Source organism: Gadus morhua, chromosome 23, assembly GCF_902167405.1.
Source record: "Gadus morhua chromosome 23, gadMor3.0, whole genome shotgun sequence".
Classification (NCBI taxonomy): domain Eukaryota; kingdom Metazoa; phylum Chordata; class Actinopteri; order Gadiformes; family Gadidae; genus Gadus; species Gadus morhua.
In genome coordinates this window covers 20,950,341-20,968,480 of record NC_044070.1, presented here as the reverse complement: position 1 = coordinate 20,968,480, position 18,140 = coordinate 20,950,341, and the positions used below count along the sequence as shown (strand labels likewise).

At 44.4% G+C, this 18,140-nt stretch overlaps 1 protein-coding gene and 1 long non-coding RNA gene across 2 annotated transcripts; both read right to left on the bottom strand.

The window, feature by feature from the left end:
* Positions 1-960: 960 nt before the first annotated feature.
* On the bottom strand, positions 961-2,139 carry LOC115537792 (uncharacterized). Its single transcript, XR_003974884.1, has 3 exons — positions 1,889-2,139; positions 1,210-1,332; positions 961-1,076 (listed from the first exon to the last, which is right to left on the bottom strand). It is a non-coding gene; the product is annotated as an uncharacterized LOC115537792 (long non-coding RNA).
* A 3,029-nt stretch (positions 2,140-5,168) lies between these two features.
* On the bottom strand, positions 5,169-17,976 carry LOC115537790 (NLR family CARD domain-containing protein 3-like). Its single transcript, XM_030349823.1, has 6 exons — positions 17,897-17,976; positions 15,712-17,542; positions 8,590-8,763; positions 6,609-6,782; positions 6,385-6,431; positions 5,169-5,869 (listed from the first exon to the last, which is right to left on the bottom strand). The coding sequence occupies exons 1-6, from the start codon at positions 17,937-17,939 to the stop codon at positions 5,247-5,249; spliced, it is 2,892 nt and encodes a 963-aa protein (XP_030205683.1). The 5' UTR covers positions 17,940-17,976; the 3' UTR covers positions 5,169-5,246.
* Positions 17,977-18,140: the final 164 nt, after the last annotated feature.

Here is an 18,140-nt window from a genome sequence, read left to right as displayed (position 1 = left end):
GTGTATATGCATCTTTGATGCATCGTTGGTCCGATATTTCCATGAGGTGCACCCTGATAGACCTGCTGGGTCGCCTGGAGGTGCCCATTGAGGGGGGGAAGGCCTACTCTTAGGGCTGTGGCCGTACCAGTGGAGGCTCAGCTCTGCCTCCCCCTCTTGGGCAAGGGCTTTCCTCGCTTTCCCCAGCTCCACACCTGTCGGACTTGCACACCTGTCATCAGTCTCCAGTCATCATCTCTGCTCCACTTAAACCCCGGTTCTTCAGCCACTCATCGCCAGATCGTTGTTTCAACTACAGTGGTAGATACCAGTCTCGGCACTAGTGAATGTTTGGTAACAACAACAATCTGTCCCTTATGACATCACAGGTGGGCGTGTCCACCTAGATGTGTGACGGAGAGATGAGCAACGCTTGCTACAGTCCACTGGGTAGGCTAGTAGACTGATCTATCCAGCACACATCTAGGTGGACACGCCCACCTGTGATGTCATAAGGGGCCGATTTCCAAAACGGCTTGTAACGGCTAATCACACCACACCTGGTGGCATGTCATGGGACCTTTAACTCTCTGCGTTGTCCTCGGCCCAGGATCACCAACCCCGTAGCTGCCTGCCATCCACCCCGTGTGCTCCTCTGCCTGCCCAGCTGCCTGGAATCCACCCTTGCCTGTCCATCTCCTGTTGTTGTTCCCTGCCTCCTGCAGGTCGTCCTGTCCACCAACATCGCAGAGACCAGCATCACCCTGAACGACGCGGTGTACGTCATCCACTCCTGCAAGTAAGAAACCCGGTCATGATGTTTGTGAATGTGTCTTTGTATTGACGGTGTATATAATTTGGGTTTTGACCCAGTGTCTGAACACAGGCCACCTATATAACGTTGGCCTGTGTTTTGGAACACACTGCTCGCAGAGCGAAGCGCGGCACGCGGGGCAGCTCATAACGCGGCTGAAAATAGCCTGGAAGTCTATTCAATACGGTGCAGCTCCGCACAGCTACAATGTTACCTTAGTCCTTGGTCGATGCCATGTTTGCAGAGAGCTTGTGCAGGCCATAGGTGGTGGTACAGCTCTCACCTGCAGAACAAGAGATAGAAGAGCAAACCGGGATTGAGGATGTGCTTGTTAATGATCGAAGGCAGACCTCTAGAACCAGTGTCACTCCAATCAACCTGCCCATGTGAACATCCTCCCAGACCTCAGCCCTCACCTGCAACATGCTGTAATGGGCACTCTGGAACAACAAGGCCACTAGATGGTTGCAAAGAACCTTGGCTGCTGTACAGCTGCATGTGGTTTCTTGAAGATTGGCGCCGTCAGCTTGGAAAACAATCTACAAATATTTAAGTTGTTAAAGTTAAACTAAAATAAACAGATTGTTGCAAATTATATAGAAATGTAAGGAAGAGCATTGCAAACCCTTACACCATTAACATGTTGGATTCAACAAACAGGATATTAAAGAATTTAAATGCAAAGTTACATTATCATGATATTGATATTTGCATACTGTACATATGTCAAAAAAGGTATAGTATGATGTAAACAGGCAACAGTGTAAGGGGTCAAACTTCTTGCCATTATGCCTTAGCTTCCTAAAATAACCTTCAAATAGTGGGGCTGTCCTCGCTTCTTCATCGACCTGTAACACCTAGACCTGACAGCCACCTCCCTATCAATGAAGTTGGACACTGGTAGAAAAAAAAAAAATCAATGCATGTACTGGGGATTGTTCATTCTAGCAAAGGGACACTTGTATGTTGCTGTTAGGTAGTTGACACTGACAAACGCTAACGTCAGAATAATTAAAATGAACTGTCTGAGCTGACGCCAAACTGACGTTAACATAAGCCAACCTACCTAGCGTAAGCTAGAGAGCAGACACTCACCTTCGTAGTCGTAGATATATTTCTCGAAAAATAAACGGTATCCCTTGTCCAGTTTGGAGCGGGCTGTAATGGAATGTTGTTCGGGAAGTCTGTGAACGTCAGGAAACGTGATTTTGGGTACATTTATCAGGGATGTAGTGAAAGTGAACTGCCGGTCCTCCATCATCGGTTCGCCAGAGTGATGAGATATTCACCGGATGTCACAGTGCACAAAGATCACCAAATGCGGAAGTAATACGTATCAGCGTGATAATCCCCTATTCTAGTCTTCTCTTCTGGTGTGCGTGCGCGCGCGCGTGCGTGCGTGCATGCGTGAGCAGAAGCGCCTCAACACGTCCACCCTGAGGATGACCCTGGAGGCCAAGGTCCAGCTGGAGGACATCCTCACCATCTCTGGCTTCCCTGAAGGTGATTGGTTCACGTCCGCCCTTGCCCCGCCCACCGCAGTCTCTTCTAGGGTCTGGAATCAGCCGGGACGATGCGATATGAAAAGCCGTTGTGTGAATACTGAGATTCTGTAAATATTGTGGTACGGTCTTTCGATCTCTTTGGAAGGTTTATGTTGTGGTTTCTGTTCTACAGGTCCTCAATGCAAATGGACGATTGTCGAGTACGCATAACATTAAGCAATACTCTATTGAGCAATGTTGTCAGAGAGACACAAATCAGTACTTTCCTATAGAGCGCACTCTATAGGAAAGTATTGATTTGTGTCAATCTGACAACGTTGCTCAATCAAGTATCGCTTAATCAAAGAGTCCCGATTCTCCCATGAATGGATTCCTATTCCCCCAGCCCCTGCTTGCTCTGCCCTGAGTCAAACCACTGCATCCACAGACATCGTAGCTCCGTTGCTTTTCTTGCATTTCATCGACATTTGGCCTCTGGATGGAGTTTTAGTCTTCAGGTAGTCGGTCTGAAATGTTGGTGATCGGTCATCGTATGACGTGTGTCTAACCTGAGAACCATTAGTGTGTTTATCAGAGGGTCTGATGAGCCGGGTGTTGAACGCGGAGGGGGCAGACAACGGTCTGGATGTGGGGGTCAGCCTGTTGACCTTTGGGCTCCTACCCCAACGGGTGCGTCTACATGGAGAAGCGGGGGATCCTGACCCCGGAATGATGCGACGCCCTCATCCACAAGACCTCCGTCGACTGTCCTTCAGCAGCCAGGACATGACCTTCCCCTCGCCCTGCTTCGACTTCGGGGAGAAGGTCAGCAGATATTTGCGTCCTCAAAATGACAAAACATCTGCATTGTATATTAACAGAAAAAAAATTATCAAAATTGAAGAGATTGATAATCTGGAAAAATACAAAAATCACAGCACCTCATCGGTCCCAAAATGTATCAAGAAAAATATGAAAATGGTTTGATTTTGATTGACAAGGTGTGTGTGTGTGTGTGTGTGTGTGTGTGTGTGTGTGTGTGTGGTACTACCTGGAGGAGTGCATCCAGCTAGGGTGAGGAGGGAGGAGATGAGGACGCAAGGAAACCTTTGCACCATGTAACGTGAACTACCATCTAAGGGCCTGATGCATTACCACAGGCCTGCTGTCTCTGAACCAATCAGAGGGCCTGATGCATTACCACAGGCCTGCTGTCTCTGAACCAATCAGAGGGCCTGATGCATTACCACAGGCCTGCTGTCTCTGAACCAATCAGACAGCAGAGTTCGCCAGATAGGCTAGGCTCGCCAGAGCCAAGCTGGTTAGCTCGCCAGATAGGCTCGCCACCTTTTTACTTACTTTTTGTTTTTGTATATGCGTGTGTGGTTAAAAAAGTCAGACTCCACTGTTGTGTGTATGGTAATAAACTCTCCACACACTGATGAAGGGGTGAATGGAGACTCCACTGTTGTGTGTGTGTGGTAATATCCTCCCTCCACACTGATGAAGGGGTGAATGGAGACTCCACTGTTGTGTGTGGTAATATCCTCCCTCCACACTGATGAAGGGGTGAATGGAGACTCCACTGTTGTGTGTGGTAATATCCTCCCTCCACACTGATGAAGGGGTGAATGGAGACTCCACTGTTGTGTGTGGTAATATCCTCCCTCCACACTGATGAAGGGGTGAATGGAGACTCCACTGTTGTGTGTGGTAATATCCTCCCTCCACACTGATGAAGGGGTGAATGGAGACTCCACTGTTGTGTGTGGTAATATCCTCCCTCCACACTGATGAAGGGGTGAATGGAGACTCCACTGTTGTGTTGGAGGTAACGTCTCCAGAAGACTTGGAGGATTTCAACTGAACTACCGGGAAGAATCGTCTGAACACACGAGAACGTTCATTTGACGCACTGAGTAGTTTATTAACATTATGATTTATGAACAATTACAAATCATAAGGCATCTTTAATGACTGAACATGTTGACTTGTTCCCAACAGAACACAAAGAAACGATCATCCGTTGAAAGTAATTTACAACATTGTTACCCTTTCCCATAGAACTCTTATCATCATTCATGATTATGTTGTTAAATCTGCTTTAAATCACGTTCCATGTCAGGCATGGCAAAATATAAACTGATTTTGGATTCCTTTAAAACGATGTTGAAAATATATAAAATAATGTAGTAAAATAACACTCAATAAACATTTAAAACATATTTTACATTAGAAAGTAAATCTTTGTACAAACTCCTTAACCCAAAGGAAGATCTTCCTTTCATGGTTTATGCTGAACCTTTCAGAAGCCCAATAAAATGCAGCATTTGGAGTTCAGTGGAGTATTTAAATCAATCACAAAGTGTTGTACTTCCACTGAACGGGTTGACCCCTCAGAGCACCAACAGCTGCTGCTCAACAACCCGATGCACTACAGGTACGTCCATGGGTCCACAGGTATTCAAACGTCCCCCTAACAGCTGGTCCTCAACAACGTCAGGACTGTGAGGACCCCCCAGACCCAAGCGGCCCCCTCTAATCTGACGCTCAGCAGCCCAGCTGAACACAGAGAGGGCTGAGAGATGAACCACGAGAGACACTGATGTTACCTGCTGCTTACCACCGGCACACAGACCTGATGTGGGTTTAGATCCATGAAGGATGTGTGTGTGTGAGTGCATGTCTGTGTAAATAATTCTGTGTACGTGTGTGTGTGTGTGTGTGTGTGTGTGTGTGTGTGTGTGTGTGTGTGTGTGTGTGTGTGTGTGTGTGTGTGTGTGTGTGTGTGTGTGTGTGTGTGTGTGTGTGTGTAAATAAGCCTGTGTACGTGTGTGTGTATTTATAGAGTGCGATGTGTTTGTTTGTGTGTGCTTGTGTGTGTTTATAGAGTCATGAACGATGTGTTTGTTTGTGTGTGCGTGTGTGTTAATTTCTATGTACATATGGGTTTGTTGGTTTGGGTGTGTTTATGACTGTCTACATGTGTGTGCTTTTCCATGTGTCTTTTTGTGTGTTTGTGTATCTACAATGGACACTCCCAGAGACACTGAACCACTCTTATCTAACCTAAACCCAGGGAGGAGGACCTCCTGGGTGAAGGAGGCCTGGAAGGTGTGGATGTGTGTCAGTGTGTCTGAGGACCCCCCTCCACCTGGGGACACTCTGTAGAAGGACAGAGAGCCAGCAGGCTGGTCCAGATACACTCCTACTCTGTTAGAGCGAGGGGGGGGGAGACGTGTGGCTGTTCCACTACCGTTGTGAAGGGCAGAGTAGGGAGCAGTGTCACCGTCGTCATCACAAACAAGACTCCAGGACTTGTTGTTCATTCCCAGCCCGCTGTCACTACTCCCTCCTCTCCTTGTCATTCCTCTGTATGCCACTCCTATAACAACCCGTCCTCCCCACTCTACCTCCCAGTAGCAGCGGCCAGTCAGACCCTCTCTACACAACACCTGCTCCCAGGTGTCAAACCTCTCTGGGTGATACGGATACGACTGGGCCTCTTTAACCCGCGTCACCTTCCTGCTGTCCTCAGACAGAGAGAGTCGTCTGTAGGCTGTGTTTGGGTCCAGTGTGAGTTCACAGGCATCTGACGGGAGAAACATGATTAGGCTGCTAAACCAATATTATTAATTATAATCATCATCATCATCATCATCATCATCATCGTCATCATTATTAAATAAACAGCATCACCAGCTCTAATTTAAATCTAAGGTGAAACACATGCATCATTCAAAACATGTTAATATGATTATTATGTGCCATAGCTAATGTAATGACAGGAATTAAAACGATGTTATAATTATTATTATAATGGTGACAAGATGATAGTTTAATTTAATAGTTTTTGAATATAAAATAGACATGTAATTATGATTAACAGTATCCTGATTATTATGGTGTTATGTCCAATGTTGTAAAATCATCACTCATGATATAATCACAGCAATTATGTTAATGTTTATAGATGTAAGATACATGATGTCAGTCATCAGCTTCATTCCCAGATATCTGAATGAACAGACGTCACCTCCTGCTGTGTGGATGGACTTTCCAGCTCAATAGTCAGTGTGCGTTGTGATGAATCAAACAGACACTTACACTTCTCTAGAGCTGGTTTCAGCCTCCACACTCCACCGTGCTCCACACTGGCGGGGGAAACAAAGTGAGAGCAGCATGTTGAAACATTCACCTTCATCATCTGCCGTCTCATCACTTTCTACACAACATAAGTTACAGATGCCTTTTCAAACAACTTCATCTAGCAGAGGGTTGAATCCTTGTAGGAGGCATTTTCTCTGAATGGTGAGCTGTCCTCTCCATACCTGAGAGTGTCCAGTCTCCAGCGTGGATCCTCCAGTCCAGCAGAGAGCAGCGCAGCTCCTGAGTCTCCTGGGTGATTGTAGCTCAGGTCAAGCTCTCTCAGATGGGAGGGGTTGGAGCTCAGAGCGGAGGCCAGAGAAGCACAGCCTTCCTGTGTGACCAGGCAGCCAGACAACCTACACACACACACACACACACACACACACACACACACACACACACACACACACACACACACACACACACACACACACACACACACACACACACACACACACACACACACACCTTTATTTATTCTATCTGGAAGAGAATATTTCTTACTGAAGTAAACAGATTAATAAAGTATTAATTCCATATGATGGACAACTTAAAGCATTATGATTTAATTCAGATCACAGCCCGTCTAGAGCCACCATCACCGAGCCTCATGTCTACACTAATGGCAACTCCTCAGAGTTACATAACATATAACACATAACATCCATAACATACAGACAGCAACCCCTAAGCCTAACTTTCACATGAGCTGGTCAGAGTTACATCACATATAACATACATAACATTCTAGCAGTTAACAGGACAGCAACCCCTCACCCTCACATCAGCTGGCCAGTGTTCTGTCAGCTAGAATAACCTGTTAACTAATGACACACTAGCAGCTAACAAGACAGCAAAAATAAACAACCCTTAAAAAATAAAAATGATGTTCCTAGAATCCTCGTCCTCTAAAGTTCTGTTCCTCCTCTGGCCTCTTGGCCTCCCTCCTCCCATCTGTGCTCCACTGACATGTTGACCCCAGCCTACAAATGAATAATGATGCTGAATCTGGTGGGGATCTTAAGCCCAGTTCAGACCAAAGATTCCCCTCGCAACGAGGCTGTTTTGGAACGTCGCAGGGGAAGAGTTGCAGCAGCGTGACCCTAACCCTAACTTCAGGTCAACATTGGGGGATCGTAATTATTTCCTTCAAATGTGTTCAACCAAAAAGTGGCCATTTCAGTATTATTTATCTGTAATTTATTTGATTAAATCCAAATTTTGTTTGTGATGATGTATGAAATAACCCATTCCATCAATTGACGACTGCATTTTACAAGTGTGTTATGAGTGGCATGGCATGCACTCATTTAACATGCCCTGGGAATGTATAAATGTTCTTGAAACTTAAAACTGGACCATATATTCATTAGAGTTGGATTTCAACTCAATGCAGGACCACTATTGGAGTGGATTTGACGAACATTGGAATTAAATTAATTGTTTGGAGTGCTGCGGCAGAACGAATCAAGGAATGGGCGCAGTATCGGCCCAAAAGCAACAGGCCTACAATGCGCTTTACAAGGTAGGAAGGCGAGAATATAGCCTAGTCCCCCCCCATTTGCACACAAATTCTCGAAGGGGATCAATAAAAATAAACCAACAGTTTTTGCAAATAGAAATCTCTCTACAAAGTTAGAACTGCTCATGATGATATCGCTGCGTTGTCTCTGTGGAGACAGCGCAGCAACACCTCTGCCCAAGCCCCCCCCCCCCCCCCCCCCCCCCCAGAACCGCGGAGCCGTCGCATTTACATCAGAATGAAACCCAATAAACCGCCAATGTGTGTGTAGGGTCCGGGAGGCTAAATTGGGGTGCAAGCTCAAGCAACCTAATCGCAAACCTAAGTTAGGCTACTTTTTAGCGTGATTCTGATGCTCTCGGCTCTCAGCTGTGCCAGAGCGTTCACAGTTGCTAGGGAAACCACCTGACGTCGCCGCCCGGTGCAGCAGTTTGAACTGCCCCATTTTTAGAACGTCGCAGCCCGTCTCGTCGCAAGGAGTTGAAAGGAGTTGCGAGTTGCAAGTCGTTGCGAGGCTAATCTTTGGTCTGAACTGGGCTTTAGACACCTGTCGTCTGTTCTTTTAGATCACAGCCCACCTAGTCCTGGATCATCCCTTACTATTAAACAAACCCAAATACACATTTAACCCTAACCCTGACCTGAGAGTTTCCAGTGTACAGTGTGGACTCCCCAGTCCAGCAGAGAGCAGCTTCACTCCTGAATCCTGCAGATCGTTGGTACTCAGGTCCAGCTCTTTCAGACTAGAGGAGTTGGAGCTGAGAACTGAGGCCAGAGCTTCACAGCATCTCTCTGACAGATGACAGCCAGTCAGCCTTCACACACAAAATAAAATACCATGTTACTGTGTTTATGTCTTTAACATTTTCCATATTTGAAAGAGAAGTTACGCCAATGTTAATTTTTTTTATGTTTAAATTCTAATAATAAGCTTTAAAAAAAAAGCCTGACTACATGTGAATAGGTAGAATAATAATAATAAAAAATAGTAAACTGTACATTCTACATTAAATGTCTTTATTTAAGTTTTTTTGTTACTTTTTTTTTATAAAGACTCTTGTGCTGTAAAGGTTTGCACATTGAGTAAAACTGACCTGAGAGTTTCCAGTGTACAGTGTGGACTCCCCAGTCCAGCAGAGAGCAGCTTCACTCCTGAATCCTGCAGATCATTGTAACTCAGGTCCAGCCCTCTCAGACTAGAGGATTTGGAGCTGAGAACTGAGGCCAGAGCTTCACAGCATAGCTCTGACAGATGACAGCCAATCAGCCTGCACACACAATAAACAGAACATGTTAGGAACCCTGATTTAATGTTTTAGACGACTTTTCTGATAGTTAGCTATCAGAAACTTTTCTTTTCTGATAGTTATATAAAAATGATGATACATTATTCTTCTGTTAATTATATTGTGGTGATCACGGCCGTGGTCACCGTGTCCGGGTGCCGCAAAGGATCCTGGGAGGCTCGGGGGGAAGCGGCACCGCCACCAAGGGAGTCGTGTGAGTATGAGAGTGTGTGTGTGTGTGTGTGTGTGTGTGTGTGTGTGTGTGTGTGTGTGTGTGTGTGTGTGTGTGTGTGTGTGTGTGTGTGTGTGTGTGTGTGTGTGTGTATTCGTGTGTGAGTATTCGTGTGTGTGTGTGAGTATTCGTGTGTGTGCGTGCGTGCGTGCGTGCGTGCGTGCGTGCGTGCGTGCGTGCGCGTGTGTCTGTGTGTGTGTGTGTCTGTGTCTGTGTGTGTAAAAAAAAAAGGCAACTCTCTGGGTCTTGCATTGTGTAACTGCTTTAAACCTGGGCCCCGTTTCCCGATAACGATGGATCGAAGCTCATATGATCATTCTCACGAAGGATCTTGCGAACCTTCGTAAATTTCTTTGGAGCGTTTCCTGAAACTCCTCTTAACATGAATGTGCCTGCATTGCTCTAACGACGTTTGTAGGCTTGCAACTGTCCACTGACACGGTGCTGGAATGGGCTCTATAGGAGGGGGAGACGCAGGATTGTCGATGGAAAATAGGGTTAAATAGGGTTCAAATATGTCCCCATCAAGGCTAACAACAGAGTATCCTACGAAAAGAATAGACTACAATAATATGAATGCCGAAGATATAACAACACAATTGATTAGGCCTGGGCTGACATATGCTTTGTCAGTCCTAATCTTGAACGCACTGTGCGTATATTTTTTCGAGGCATTTTCCCCCCTGAAACAATTCCATATTACAAAAATCTAAAACAGCTTGTGTGACAACTACATTTATCTTATTGTGCTGATTCCTGAAACATGCATTGCTCAGCAAAGAGAGCAGACTTTATCTGATTCCTTATAAGGTTTCAGTGATGACACTTACTCTCTAGTCTAGAATCTTTGGTGTAAACATTAAAAATGCAACGTTCCATGCATTCATTATCATTCAAAGGCAGAGGCTGGGCATTGACACACGGCTATTGCTGACCCGATTAGAAGAGCTTGGTCTAGATCCTGCCCATATTGTTGGGCAAGATGATGCATAGGCCTCTTTACACTGCCAAGCTGGTTTGGTCACAGCTTGGCATGCCCGGCGACTTCACCGTCTTATCTTAAGTTTCCTGTGTAAACCCGAGGGGGTCAAATCCCCCGTTCGTCACGGCGCGGGCTTTCTTGGTTCACTGGAGAAGGCGGGGCTGCGCACAGAGTTTTGAACTCCTTAGAATAATTTGCACACTCCCGAATATTTTTTTTTTTTTATGAATGAAGTCACCCGCATGTAAAAATGAGTTCACGTCAGTGTAGGCTACAAACCCGATTAACTATTTTAAAGTGCAAAAACGCCGACATATTCTTTATTTTGCTGACTAAATTAACTAAATTTGGGTGCTAGCTCAAGCAGGCAATTTACCTCGGGTAGTGTTAACGCATGGATCGTGCCGCGAAAAAAAAGGCGTGCATAAGACGGCATATTTGGCAGTGTAAATACGCCTTATGATGGTGCTGGTAATGTAAGCGGGAAAGCGCGTGGCATTCAGGCACGCATTGCAGCACAGTTTCCCGCAGAAGTCTACGTTCACTGCAGAAACCACGGTCTCGATTGTTCACTCCACTAAGGTCAGGGATGTTCGTTACTGTCTTGAGTCTAGACAGTAACGAATTGGACCGTGTCTAGACTCTAGACACGGTCCAATTAATAATGAACTTCAACACAGCCTCACCGAAGCGCCTTCAGTGCTTTATGGCAAACAATCGCAACAAAAAACGCCTGCAGAAATTCTCAGACACCCGCTGGTCTCAGCATGATTCATGTACAATATGTCTTCTGTCATTAATCAATATGAGGACCAACCACGCCTGCAGAGATTCTCTGACACCCGCTGGTCTCAGCCTGATTCATGTACAGTATATCTTCTGTCATTGATCAATATGAGGACCAACCACGATGGTTGAATTAAAATCAGAGGGAGACAGCAAGTGCAGCTCGAAAGCGACCTCCCACACAAGACGAATGGAATCATTTGAATTTATTATATGCCTTGAGGGTTACCTTGGGACGTGGCGTTTGATCGGTACATTTCGGCTGCGCATTTATTTTTGGAATTTTAAATTGCTGCAATAAATTATGTTGTTGTTGACTCAGTCTCGGTCTTTGCTTTTTAAATCTTACAGTAGTCTATAAGTAATATATTGGCGGTAACCACTGTTTAGTTATGTATGAACATTTGTTTGTTTTGTCTTGTTTTTGTTTTATTTATTTCTTATTGCTTATGTTTATTTATTTAATTATTTATTTATTTATTTATTTTTTCCACAATGTCTTGTTTTTTTTTAAAAAAATGTATGATGACTATATGCTCTGTAAGGTGACCTTGGGTGTTTTGAAAGGCGCCTCTAAATTAAATGTATTATTATTATTATTATTTAGGAGGTATTGCGAAATGGTGCCAGCTGTACATTCCGTGGTATTGGATGTGTTTTAATAAAACACATCCAATACCACTGAATGTCCAGCAGGTGACTCCACTGAGGCTATAGTAACGATGCTCTTAGCACCATACGAGCACCCCTGGAGCCCTCCTTAGCCACGATCCCTTGGTGGCGGTGACCCTCCACCCGGGCCTCCCAGGATCCTTTGCGGCACCCGGACACGGTGACCACGGCCGCGATCGCAAAAATATCATTTTCATTGGAACAACAAGAATTTATATTTTTTGTATGCGTATAAAGTTTTTGTTATGTTATACTTTTTTACACGTCAAACAATTTAAGACATATTAAAAATAAATAAAGGCAACTCTCGGGTCGTGTGGTGTATTGTGTAACTGCTTTAAACCGGGTCTCCCGTTGGGTCATTCCTGTGCTGCTCGCCAAAATATAATAATTCTAGGTAGACCTATAACCTTTGATTGATGCAAATACTGTGCCTTCATTTGTTTAACTCCCACTCTCCCGTTAACAGGAGATTGTGGGAGGGCACTATTATTATATTTTGTGTATATAATTGAAAAGATGCAATGGCAACTCGGATAACTTTTCAACTTTTCATTTTCGCACCGCACATACAACAAGGTGTAATATGTCCAATGGCACCACCCTGATAAACGTGGTCAGCAAGGGTACTGAGTCATTCGATTATATATTTAGACGACATTTAGGATTGATCCTTAAACCAGGGGCCAATAGTCGTCTTTTAATAATCTCCTGATACGGAACTGTTTGCACGTTGAGTAAAACTGACCTGAGAGTTTCCAGTGTACAGTGTGGACTCCCCAGTCCAGCAGAGAGCAGCTTCACTCCTGAATCCTGCAGACGATTGGTACTCAGGTCCAGCTCTCTCAGACTAGAGGAGTTGGAGCTGAGAGCTGAGGCCAGAGCTTCACAGCATCCCTTTGACAGAACACAGGAATTCAGCCTGCACACACAATAAAAAGAACATGTTAGGAAGTGAGATTAAAAGTGCTTAAAGGATCCAACTAGCTCACAGGAGAAACATGGTGTAGCTAACGAACAGCACTGGAGGGGAGGACGTCCAGTGATGCTAGCGCCTCGGCTCTCCACGCTGCTATCAGGGATCAGGGAAGGGAGCTCAAGGAAATGACTGGACATTCAAACTTCCATCAGCAGTCCCCTGATGGCCGTAGGGTTCCTGAACTCTGTGTGAACAGAGTCAGACCTAACGAAGCAGAGGGCTATGGAGCCAAGGAGGGCCTTCAGCGCACTCCATCAGTCCCAATGCTTCCTTCTGTGAGACTATTGATTCATTAATTCAACCTTTTATTTTGATAAACCATCATAAATGTGCTTAAGCTCATTTACATAAACCTAAAACACTGAGGGCACTTGCCCTTCCTGACTTCAGACACTTATAGGGGGCTTCAAAACAAGGACGACTATGAAACCCCTCTGGGGCTTTGCTTCTTTACATATTCAAACGTTTGATCTTATTCTGTATTCCTACATATTAAACAGATACATATTGATCTGTATTTCTACATATTCAATCGTTTTATGTTGCTCTGTATTTCTACATATTCAATCTTTTTATGTTTATGCATTCCTACATATTCAATCTTTTTATGTTTATGCATTCCTACATATTCAATCGTTTTATGATGCTTTGTATATCTACATTTTCAATAATGTTGTTTTGTATTACTACATAGTCAATAGTTTTATGTTCTGTATTTTAACATATTAATTTATGTTGTCCTGAATTTCTACATATTCAATTCTATTATGTTGCTCTATATTTCTACATGATCAATAGTTTTATGTTGTTCTGTATTTACACATATTAAATTGTTTTATGTTGCTCTGTATTTCTGCATTTATTGTTCTGTATTTCTACATCTAAAATTGTTGGACCTTGTTCTGTATTTTATGTCTTCAATTGAAGTTCTGAAGATAAAATATATATAAAGTATATCTGTAAAAAATGATGACGTAACAAAGACCTTATAAAGTCATGGCAACAAAAAAGAAATTGTTGAGTTTCTCCTATGAAAATTATACATTTATGAACTTGAAATGAACTATACATTCATATAGCGCTTTTCAAGTCAGCTTACATTGACTTCATATAGGGCTTTACAGTGAAGGGGGGACCTCACTAACCATCACCAATGTGTAGCATCCACATGGGTGATGCACGGCAGCCAATCGGCGCCAGAACGCTCACCACACATGAATTGTGAATGTGTGATTGGACTGTCATATTTTACTTTGTTGACCCCATTGTCATGTACATTACCTTTAACACACACACTTACATACACCTATATGCATGCTTACACTACCAAGGGACCACAATGGAAATAAGCCCATGTGCTTTTATGTGTTATCCTTTTGACCTGTACATTTGTATGCTTACGTTTGTGCATGTGTCAAAGAATTTCAATCATTTCAATCAATCAATTACACACCAGCTTGAGGTGGAGAGTGAGGGGATGAATGAATCATCCATTTAAACAGGGGGATGAATAGGGGGCCAGATTGAATGAGCCTGGTTGGTCAGCTTTAGCCGGGACCCGGGGAATCCCCTACTCTTTTTGAGATAAGTGCCCTGGGATCTTTAATAACCTCAGTGAGTCAGGACCTCGGCTTTACGTCTCCTCTGAAGGACGGCACCTTCCACAGCCCAGTGTCCCCGTCACTGCACTGGGGCATCAGGATTTATGCTCTGGCCAGAGGGAAGAGTGCCCCCTACTGGCCACCAACCGACACCACTTCCAGCAGCAGCTCAGTGTTCCCAGTTGGTCCCCCATCCAGTACTAACCAAGCCCACCTGCTCAGCTTCAGAGGTTCAGCTAAGGCAGGGTCTACATGGGTCTGGCTGCTGGTTTATTTAGACCTATAAACTTTCATGGATGCAAATACTGCGACTTCATTTGTTTAACTACCACTGTCCCGTTAACAGGGGATTGTGGGAACGCACTTTTATTATATTTTGTGTTAATAATTGAAAAGTTGCAATGGCAACTTTGGGATTACTTTTTAAACTTTTCATTTTTGCATCCCACATATACAAAAAGGTGTAATGTGTCCAATGGCACCACTCTGATACATGTGGTCATCAAAGGTACTGAGTTATTATCTGATATAGTTTGACGTCATTTAGGTGTGATTCTCAGACCAGGGGGCAGAAGGTAAAAGTCTTCTGAAACCGAACCTTGTGGTGTAACAGTTTGCACTTACTGACCTGAGAGTTTCCAGTGTACAGTGTGGACTCCCCAGTCCAGCAGAGAGCAGCTTCACTCCTGAATCCTGCAGATCATTGGTACTCAGGTCGAGCTCTCTCAGACTAGAGGAGTCGGAGCTGAGAACTGAGGCCAGAGCTTTACAGCATCTATTTGACAGCTTACAGCTGTCCAGCCTTCACACAAAAAAACAGAACATGTTGAGAACCGTGATTAAATGTTTTATAAGACTTTTCTGATAGTTGAACAACTGATTATACATTAGATCTTGAAATGGTAGTTACATATTAGGTGTACAATGTTGATACTAACAAAAATGCTATAACAGTTGTTTTGTAGTTCTGAAAACTGTATCATAATATTACTTTTATAGAATTATGTATATAGTGTGCATCGTAAAACATTTTATAAGTATGCCTACAGATATATATTGTATGTTATTATAACTTTTGTATTCTAGTATTATGTATATTCTATTGTTTGCATTCGATACATGTTCTTAGTCCACCGTCAGAGATGTTTTGTAATTTAATATAACTTTTATATTGTAGTATTATGTTTAGTGTTGTATTCTTAATATATGTTATGAGTGAACCTACAGAGATGTTTTGGAGGCTTTGACCAATGGCAGCAGCCCCAGAAGACCCTCGTCAGAAGCAGAGTATTTCTTCAGGTAAAACACGTCCAGCTGCTCTTCTGATGTCAGTACGATGAAGACCAGAGCTGACCACTGAGCAGAGGAGAGAGATTCAGTGGAGAGACTTCCTGATGACAGGTACTGTTGGATCTCCTCCACTAGAGAACTGTCATTCAGTTCATTCAGACAGTGGAACAGATTGATGCTTTTCTCTTGAGAGAGATCTCCACCTATCTTCTCCTTGATGTAATGGACTATTTGGTTATTGATTTGTGACCTCCTTCCTGTCTGTCCCGGTGGATCTTTTTTAGTTAGATTGCCCGGTAATTTACTTCCTCTTGGTCCCAGCAGACCTTGTAGAAGCATCTGATTGGTCTCTAGAGAGAGGCCCAGGAGGAAGCGGAGGAACAAGTCCAGGTGTCCGTTCTCACTCTGTAAGGCCTTGTCCACAGCATTCTGGTAGAGGGGGAGGAGTTCAGCTTCCCTGGAGGTTGGATGTTCTTCTGAGAGCAGGTTGACACCAGTGTTGATGTAGGACAGAAAGACATAAAGGGCAGCCAGAAACTCTTGGATGCTCAGATGGACGAAGCAGAACATCCTGTCCTGGTGCAGTCCACACTCCTCTTTAAAGATCTGGGTGAACACTCCTGAGTAAACTGAGGCTGCTCTGATATCGATGTCACACTCTGCCAAGTCTGCCTCGTAGAAGATCAGCTGGCCTTTCTCCAGCTGGTTAAAAGCCAGTTTCCCCAGAGAAACAATGATCTCCCTGCTCTCCGAACTCCAGAGTGGATCAGTATCAGCTCGCCCATGATACTTCCTGTCCCCCTGTATGGACAGAACCCTCAGGAAGTGGCTGTACATCTGAGTCACGGTCTTGGGCACCTCTTCTCCTCTCTGGGATGTTTTGAAGAAGTCCACTAGAACTGTAGCAGTGATCCAACAGAAGACTGGGATGTGACACATGATGTGGAGGCTTCGAGATTTCTTGACGTGAGAGATGATTGTGGTGGCCATTGTCCCCTCTCTGAATCTCTTCCTGAAGTACTCCTCCTTCTGTGGGTCGGTGAACCCTCTCACCTCGGTCACCATGTCAACACACTCAGCAGGGATCTGATTGGCTGCGGCAGGGCGTGTGGTTATCCAGATGCGGGCAGAGGGAAGCAGGACTCCCCTGATGATGTTTGTCAGCAGCACCTCCACTGAGGTCGGCTCGGTGACATCCGTCCAGATCGGGTTGTTCTGGAAGTCCAGAGGAAGTCGACACTCATCCAGACCATCCAAGATAAAGACTACTTGGTCATGGTCGTATCTGTAGATTCCTGATTCTTTGGTTTCAACAGAAAACTGATGAAGAAGTTCCAGTAGGCTAAACTCTTTCCCTTTCAGTAAATTCAGCTCTCTGAAAGTGAGGAGAAATGCAAAGTCTATGTCTTGGTTGGCTTTGCCTTCGGCCCAGTCCAGAGTGAACTTGTGTGTTAAGAGAGTTTTACCAATGCCGGCCACTCCGGTTGTCATTATTGTTCTGATTGGTTTATCTTGTCCAGGTTTAAAGATGTCTTCACATCTGATTGGTGTTTCCTCATTGGCTGTTTTCCTGGATGCCTTTTCAATCAGTCTGACCTCGTGTTCCTTGTTGACCTCTCCACTGCCTCCCTCTGTGATGAGGAGCTCTGTGTAGATCTCATTCAGAGGTCTCTGCTCTCCTGCTCTAGCGATTCCCTCAAACACACATTGGAACTTCTTCTTCAGATGAGCCTTGAGTTCATGTTGCCACTGGACCGCAACAGCTCCTAAATCACAAACCAGAAGAAACATACCATTCATATTTCCAAGCAATATTACTGGTGTAAAGAAAAAAGTATTACACAATTCTACTTTACATGGATCTTATAACTTTATTAGTAGTGCTGTCGTTGTTGAGTATCAGTGGTATCAGTGACTTGCTAACCTGATATAACAAGATAGTGGTGCATCTCTTTCACTGAATTATTCTAGTGTTGATCTGCAGTTTAATGTTTAAAATTCTTTAAGCTGATACCCCCACAATAACCCTACATATCTGGATCAAACCATTCAACCTGATGCCCCCACAATGACCCTACATATCTGGATCAAACCATTTAACCTATATATGAGTATCTTACCACTGCCCAGCTTGTCGGCCAGTTCCTCCTGGTTCATCTCCATCAGGCAGAGCTTTGTGATGTCTACCACTCCCTCTATGGCGCGCCTCCTCTGCTCCTCGTTCTTATCATCCAGCTCCTCCTCCTTCTCCCTCTGACTCTCTGAGCATTGTGGGTAATCTGAGAAGAGTTCCCTCCAGAGCTTCTTCAGCTCCTTGTCTAGAAAAGCGTGTGCGTTCTCCTCAGCCCTCTGGAACAGAACAAA

Coding starts and splice junctions, on each gene's coding strand:
- LOC115537790 (XM_030349823.1), bottom strand. CDS start 17,939: ATGGAGATGAACCAGGAGGAACTGGCCGACAAGCTGGGCAGTG. Junction 8,764..15,711: donor AAAGCCTCCAAAACATCTCT/GTAGGTTCACTC, acceptor TTGTGTGTGAAG/GCTGACTGGCTGTCATCTGT. Junction 6,783..8,589: donor TGTACACTGGAAACTCTCAG/GTCAGGGTTAGG, acceptor GTGTGTGTGTAG/GTTGTCTGGCTGCCTGGTCA.